At 45.3% G+C, this 8,076-nt stretch overlaps 1 protein-coding gene across 1 annotated transcript in view; it reads right to left on the bottom strand.

Moving 5' to 3' along the window:
- Window positions 1–200: 200 nt before the first annotated feature.
- The window catches only part of ttn.2 (titin, tandem duplicate 2), a 218,262-nt gene continuing 210,386 nt past the window's right edge, over window positions 201–8,076 (bottom strand). Inside the window, exons 245-247 of the mRNA XM_080904000.1 lie at window positions 2,189–7,966; window positions 1,773–2,063; window positions 201–1,532 (exon numbers count right to left, since the gene is read on the bottom strand). Coding sequence (XP_080760126.1) covers window positions 1,240–1,532; window positions 1,773–2,063; window positions 2,189–7,966 — 6,362 coding nt within the window. The 3' untranslated portion in view covers window positions 201–1,239. The remainder of the gene's footprint in view (window positions 1,533–1,772; window positions 2,064–2,188; window positions 7,967–8,076) is intronic.

The raw sequence follows: 8,076 nt of genomic DNA, 5'->3' as shown, positions 1-8,076 counted from the left end.
TCACAATTACAGATGGAGTCACTTCTGTTTCTCACATTGCGTGCAGCCTACCTCGCCACCTACTCAGTGTGCTGTTGAGCCACATGTCATATAACTCAGACACTTGCCCCTGAATAACAGGTTAATTCCTGAAAATAGAAACCTAAATGTGTTCAACGATGTGTTTTAATGTGACGAATAACCACAGCAGAAACATACTGTAGTGCTGATAATCATGCTTTATTAAAGAAATAACTGGAGGAAAGACTCAAGGAGGGTGCGAAAATAGTCAAAACTACAACTCAAACTTCAATCAAACCCTTAAACTGCAGGGCGACATGTGGGACTTGTTGTTGAACGCAGCAGTAGGTGGTTTCATACATCTGCTTTGCCGCACCCACCTTGACTGACAGGTGAACTTCTAAAAACTAGCACACAAACACACTGCATACCTCCGAGAGACAGCTCTGTTTCTGCAAACAAGCACAGGAGGGACTCTTATTTAAAGTGATTGGCCAGGTTGGTGGTACAAGTGAAAAGTCTCATCAGTGGTTGTTTGCCAGATGCAGAGCACAAAATATAAAAGAAACACTTGTGCTCAGGGAGTGCAGGCCGCTTGCACTCTGAGCACGTCAGTGAAATAGCAGTACGACAGAATCAGTCGGAGTGCGAGGTCCAGTCATCCTGCTTACATGAGGGTAAATGCAAACAGCATTCAGGATCTCACACTGCTTTCACAATGCTAATGCACTGCTCTCTAAAGCAGTGTATTCATAGTTTTGTCTCTGATTGAGTTAACATCAACAGGGAGCCTCTCTACCTGTTGAGGCAATCTTAAGACTTCAACTTATCGTTGAGGCACAAAGTTTAGTTTCTTAGTTTAACAGAGTATTCGTTCCTGTTGGAACTTTCTCCTGTTAAACCATATACAGTTTCATTTTGTTTTAGTTAATATTATTGTCATAAATAACAATGCATACACTTCCCATAACCGGTAAATTCGGCTATATACATTATGTACATGTCACAGAATAATGGATCAAAAATCCTAAGTCACAGTTATCCAATATGGTACATTTTATAACACCTTTAGACTTTAGTCTAGTTTGGCAAAAATTAATGTCAAGATAGTTACAAAAATAGTTCATATTTACAAGAACAGAAATCCAGATCTTTATCAAGTAGATTCTTTTGCTTGATTAAATAAAAACGCATGAGAAAAGGAAAAAGGGGAAGTTTTGAAGAGTTGTTTTTTTTTCCTTACACCGATCGAATACTAATGTGAACAGTTGCTGTATCAGATCCCAGCTCATTTGACAGTTTGAGGGTGTAGCTTCCAGCATCCTCCTTCTTCACCCCAGTGATAATGAGCGTGGTCAAGTCCTCAGTGGTCTCAATATGGAAGCGTCCGGCAGCAGTCAACTCAATCCTTTTGCCGTCGTGCGACCACTCAATGTGTCTGGCATCACCAGAGAAGGCACAGGCGACTGTCAGGACTTTGCCAGGCTCAATGCTGATGTCCTCTGGCAGAGCTTCAATCCTTGGAGCAGAACCTGGAACCCATGATATATGCACAGAACAAGAACCTTTTTTTCATTTAGAGTAAGGCAGGCACACAATTTCACAACAGACACAAACAAAAAAATGTTATGACAAAAAAGCATGTTTTGCTAATTGAGCTTAATTCAGCATCTTTATGAGGTTTCATTTCAAAAGAAGGATAATTGTGTTGCTGGTGGATGCAAGGAAGCTAAGTACAGTTTTACAGATTACCAAGAGTCTTATGATCTTACCAAGAGCTCTAAGTGATCCCTCCATGTGGGAGGCCATCTCCATGAGGCTACTGGAGCTCATGGCATATGCCTCAGATGACACGGAGGACATGCTGGACATGGACATGGTCTCAAACTTCATTTCAGCTGCCATGCTGCTGAAGGAGCGGGAATCCGTCATGGATGACATCACTGCCTGCTGGGAAGTAGAAGAAAAGGCAGACGACTCCTCCATTGTATGGATTTCTTTCTTCATCATCACCGATGAACTCAAGGATGACGATGACTCCTTTTGACTCATCAATACTGATTCTGGCAGAAGAAACGATAACACACATGTCATTGTTAAGAATGACTTCAATGTTAGGGCTCTGTTATAATTTCTTTAAAGCATTAAACTGGATCAGATTTTCTGGATGGTGATAGAAAAAGCCTACCTTGAAGTCCCAGCTGCTGTTCACAATAAGCTGTAATCTTCTTGCGAATTGACTGAAACACTTGTCCAGTGAAGTTGAAAGAAGACTTGGATACTCCTCCTTCTGATTTCATCTCACAGATGTACTCTCCCTGATCACTGTCTGTTAAATTATGGATCAAAAGGCTGCAAGAACCCTCAGAATAGTGCATCTCTAGGCGACTGCTTTGTGAAAGCCTCCTCCCATTCACATACCATACCACCTCTCTGACGGAGCTCTCACAAACACAGGACATCCTCACTGACCCCTCACAGGCTTCTGCTGTTAGCTGACTCATGACCTTGGGGGGTTTTGGGATTGGGGATTTTACGGTGGGTGGAGATACAACTCTCTTGGGGGACATGGTGGGAGGAGGAGACTTCATTCTAGGAGGTGATTTGATCCCTTCAGGTTCAGGGGACTTCAGTGCCCTTGGTGATTTGATGCCTGCTGGTTCTGGGGACTTGATGCCTTTTGGTGTTTTGAGTCCAGGAGGTTCTGGGGACTTGACACCTCTTGGCATTTTGATTCCTGTAGGTTCTGGAGATTTGATACCCCGGGGTGATTTTACTTCCTCAGATTCCAGTGACTTTCCAGTCCCCAGGGTCTTAGTTGGCGGTGGTGACTTGAGTCGTGGCTCAGGAGATTTTAGACCTCGTGGTGACTTAGGTCCCTCAGGCTCAGGAGATTTGACACCTGGAGTCGGTGATTTTAAGCTCGGTGCAGGAGAAGGTGCAGTTGGTTCAGGAGACTTTATGGTCTTAGGAGACTTAATCCCCTCGGGTTCAGGAGACTTCACACTTGGTGTTGGGGACTTCACACTTGGAGCAGGAGATGTTGCACTTGGTTCAGGAGATTTTATACTTGAAGCTGGTGATGTAACTGAAGGCTCGATGGATTTGGTGCTAGGTTCTGGTGACTTCACACTGGGAACAGCAGAGGTTGTGGAGGGAATAGGGGATGTGGCTGAAGGTGCAGGTGACTTTACACTGGGAGTGGGTGACTTCACGGATGGCTCAGGGGGTTTGACTATTTTAACTTCCTGCTTGGGGGTTGCTCTATGGATGGTTAAAGTAAAATGAGCTTCCTGTCTGCCTTCTGAATTCTCTACCACTACTGTGTAACTGCCCTCATGGGAGGCTGTCACAGAGGAGATTTCCAAACTGGATTTATACTGAGTTGTGGTGACCTGAATGTGGTGGGATGAGACAATGGTTCTGCTCTCATGTATCCATGTCACAGTGGGTGCAGGCTCACCATCAATATCACAGGTAAATCTGACAGTCTCTCCCTCCTCAACTGTCACAGACTGAGGCTTAGTGAGGATTCTAGCTGGAAGAGAAAGTTTTGCCTTCTGGACAGAAACTTCCTCATCACCAGCAGTGGTAGAGGATTTCAGTTTAGCTTCAGATATGGTGTGTTTCCCACTCAGAGAAAATTTGTCAGATGAATAAGAGGAACTAGATGACAGGTATTCAGCAGAAGCATACTTGATAGATGAGTCATACCTCTCAGCAGAGGAGTACCTTTCAGAGGAGGCGCCATATCTCTCATGTGTGAATACCTCATGTGTTTCGGTTAACTTAGATTTGGTTTCTTCTACCTCAAAGTGGGTCTGTGAAGCATAGCCAGCTTTGAAGTGGGAGATGTGGTAGTGGTCTGTTCGAGTGACTTCAGGGACATATGCTTTGGGAGCTTCCTCATCCTTGCGGCGAGAAGAGAAAGTTGTGTAGCTACCACCTGACACCTCCAGGGTAGCATAGTCTGAAGCCTCTCCCTTAGAGTTGGAACATACACAGCGATACGTGCCACTATCCTCTTCCTGACAGTCCAGAATAGTGATGGTCAAGACACCAGTCATGTTGGTAAAGATGAATTTCTCACTGGATTCAGAGATCGCAGTTCCATTGTGGAACCACGTGACCTCAGCCTCTGGTTTAGCTTGTACATTTAGGGTGAATTTTGTATCTTGACCAACTGGGATACGATGAGAACGCATCCTAACAGTGACACGCGGGGCATGGTCCAAACTGAAAGGTGTCTGACTGACCAACTGATACTTCCTTTCAGATTTCAGAGCAGCCTTTCTGGCCTCGTAACGGGACATGATATCAAAACGGGCAGACCGCTCAAACCTCGAGGAGGAGCGTGAAGACCTTTCAACTGACTTGATGGGGCTGGGGGAACGTGGTCGGGTCCTCTCTGGGGTAGGGGACCTCCTCCCCACAATCTCTCCCTCTACTTCCACAGGATGCCTAGCATGTGGTTGTCTTATCAGTTCTGAAACTGGACGCATTAGCTCAATGTAAGTGGGTGACAGTGACCTTCTCCTCCTCATATACTGAGAGATGGTACGTTTCTTCTTTGTCTCAGCAACCTCAACGGTTTCATGTCTACCTTCCTGCCTTCTTTCTTCATGCTCCATGGCACGTCGCTCAATGCGTACAGGGCTGCCAGCAGGTGAGGCAGAAAAGCCAAGCTCCAGTTCATCCTCCAACATCATTCCTTCTTCTTCCTCTGTTCTCATCAGCTCCTCATCGCTAAGGTCTCCCAGAGATCTCCTCCTAGATCTGAACAACGCCTCTGACACAGGACTGGGAGAGCGGCGTGCAGGTCTGACAGTCTCCAGATCATCTAGAGTGAGTTTTGGAATACGCCATCTTGGCCTATACTGGTCAGTGATTCTAGGAAGGGGCATGACGTAGAACTGTTCCCATCTGGACAAACGAATACGTTTCTGTCTCTTCTGCACAATCCTCTCCATCCTCTCTGAAATCTCATATTGATCTTTTAGCTTTCTGTACCACTTCATATCTGACAGAGGTACAAACAGTTTGATACCTTTGTTCTCATCAAGAACTCTGGGATCATGAACCACAGGCTCAGGAATTTCATAGGGCATGAAGATCCTCCTCTCCTCCTCCAACTTCTTGGTCTCTGACTTCTCCTCTTTGATGTCAAACTCACCCTCGACATTCTTCGTGCTCACTGCTGGCTTGTAAATCTCTGCAGCATATTTGAGAGCTTCTTGAGCAGTGGGATTAAGCGGTACAAGCTCCTCAGTAGCAACGATTTTCTGAGCCATCTTGTTGGTCTTTTCAATTTGTTTCCTTATGTGCATGTATTTCTCTTCCTCACTCCTATATTCTCTCCTTGTATAGGTAAGGCGGTCCACCTTCAATGTTGCCTGACAGCTGGCGGTGCCAGCAGAGTTGGTTGCAGTAACTTTGTAAACACCGGAGTCCTCAAGTAGAGTCTCTCTAATGTGAAGGACATGAGAGTCAACGTCCTCCTGTATGACAACCACCTTGGGACCAAACTGTAGTGGATGACCATCCTTTTGCCATTTAAGAGTAGGAGGTGGTACACCTGAGACTCTGAGCTCAAAATGGACACTCTGTCCCTCCATGCACTCAACATTAGCCAGCAGGCGTTTGAACATGGGCTTCATAGTTTCTTCTGTCACAGGATGTGGTGCCACAGTGAGACGGGCCTTGCAGCTGTCTTCTCCAAACTTGTTGTGGGCCATAACGGTGTATTCAGCATCATCAGTCATGTCCAGGTTATGGATCATGAGCTGGTATAGACCCTTATCACTGGTGAACGTGTACTTGCTGTCATTATCACCTGGCTTGATTTTTTCACCATTCTTAAGCCAAATTATGCAAGGCTCTGGATGCACAGTAACAGTAACACCAAAACGCACATCTTCGCCAATGAAAGCGGTGCGGTTGTAGAGAGGCAAAGTGAACTCTGGTGGTCTCTGCAGAAGCTTAGTCTTGTCAACTCTCCTCCTTAATTTCTTGATGGAGCGGCTAAGATAGTACTCTTTGATACTCCTCACTGTCTCGACAAAAAGCTCTCCATAAGCACTGTCTTCTCCATCATCACTCAGCACTTTGCATCTGTACACACCATCATCACTTTCTTCAATGTCCTTTACGTAGATACTGGCAAAGCCATTACTATAAGTAATCTCATACTTGTGGCTTGTGTGTAGCTGGCAGTTACCAAAGTACCATGACACCTGTGTACTCTTGTCATGCTTGGCAATGCTGCAAGTGAATCTTGCATAACCACCTTCTTCAGCTGAGGCATGCATGACTGGGCCAGCACGGAAGCCATGGCACTCAGTTCCAATCTTCACTTTACCAACAGCCAATCCCCTCTGGTTCTTGAAAGCACCACCATAGGCCACACGAGCTGCTGATACAATAGTATCAACCCTCTTTACCAGAGTCTGATAGTACCTTCTGTGTCTCAGTGTCCTGATAGCCTTGTTGCTAATATGCTCTATTTTCATCTTGAGCCATGGGTGCTCCAGAGCCTCATGGGCTGTCATACGAAGCTTCCTGTCCTTGACAAGAAGTCTGTCAACAAAGTCCATAGCCTCCAGGCTGATATCCTTAAATGCTTCACTGTCGAAGACATACTCACAGTTGGTGATATTCTCAATCATCTTTGTGGTAGACTCTGCTGCAAATGGATTAAGGCCACTGAGTAGAACATAGGCCATAACACCAACAGACCACATATCTGTGGCCGTTGTGACCAAATCATGGCGGTGGACCTCTGGGGCGCAGTACTCCGGTGCTGAAAAGAGCATTCTGATGTTTTCTCCCGGCACCAGAAGCCTAGCCTGGCCCATCTCAATGATCTTTATGTTGGTACTTTTCCTTGTAGTGTACACAATGTTGTCTGGGCGGATATCAAAGTGGCCAAAGTTGTGGGAATGCAGGAACTTGAGAGTAGAGCAGACTTGTCTAAGGTACTTGACAATCTCCTGCTCTGTAAGCTCAAAGTTGCTGGTGCCAAGCCGCTCAAAGATGTCAACTCCAGAAATGAATTCAAAGATAAGGATGATCTCCTCCATGCTTTCAAAGTATTCATGCAAGTAGATGATATTCTTATGCCTTCCCACATTAAGAGCTTCAATTTCCCTCAAAACCAACTCACGATCAGTTCCTTTGACTTTGATAAACTTGGCCATGTAGGTTTTCTTTGTGGCAATCTCAATACAACGGTGAACCACACCAAACTGGCAGTGAGCAAGCTCCTCAGAGATAATGTACTTTGAGGACAGCTCCTTCACCTTGTAGAAAAGAGCCTCCTCTTTAGTAATTTCTCTTGTTTCGTCCACTTCCTCATCATAGTTCCTAATTACAGACTTGTCTTCCTTTGTGGTGATAGGCTCAGTTGGTTCAGATGGTGGGCTCAGACCAAACTGGTTCTCTGCAATAACACGGAACTGGTATTTGGCCTTTCCAAATATGTTGATGATAGTGATACTACAGTCAGTCGTTTGTCCAGCACGAATCCACCTATCACTGGTGGTGGGGCACTTCTCCACAATGTAGTTAATAATGTTGCTTCCACCATCACTGACAGGGGGCTCCCAGACAAGAGTGATAGAATCCCTTGCAATTTCACTAACCACAAGGCCTTTTGGAGCTTCAGGAATGTCGGCCACATTCACCTCGATGGTTTGCTTGTCCATTCCAAACCTGTTCTTTGCAGTAATAATGTAGTAGCCAGTATCTTTCCTCTGGACTCCCTTCTGGAATACCAGGGATGTGAAAGACCTTGTGGTGATGACTTGGTGATAAGGAGAGTTGGAGAGGATCTCCTGACCTTTCTGCCAAGTGATTGTTGGCTCAGGTTTGCCAGAGATGGGGATCTTGATGGTGATGTGATCACCACGGACAGCATGGACTGCGCCCATTCCTTGGAGCTCTTGAGGCAGATAGATCTTAGCAGGAACTACAATAAAAATGACCAAAATCATGACTTATTCTCATGAATGTGGGCTTTTTTAAAATCAGGAATTGGAAAGAAGATATCATGCATTTAGTGCATTCTAGAAAATATTT

The sequence above is a fragment of the Rhamphochromis sp. 'chilingali' genome (genome assembly GCF_963969265.1).
Source record: "Rhamphochromis sp. 'chilingali' genome assembly, chromosome: 14".
NCBI lineage: Eukaryota > Metazoa > Chordata > Actinopteri > Cichliformes > Cichlidae > Rhamphochromis > Rhamphochromis sp. 'chilingali'.
Note: the sequence above shows the minus strand (reverse complement) of the source record. Positions and strands in the feature narration are given on the sequence as shown.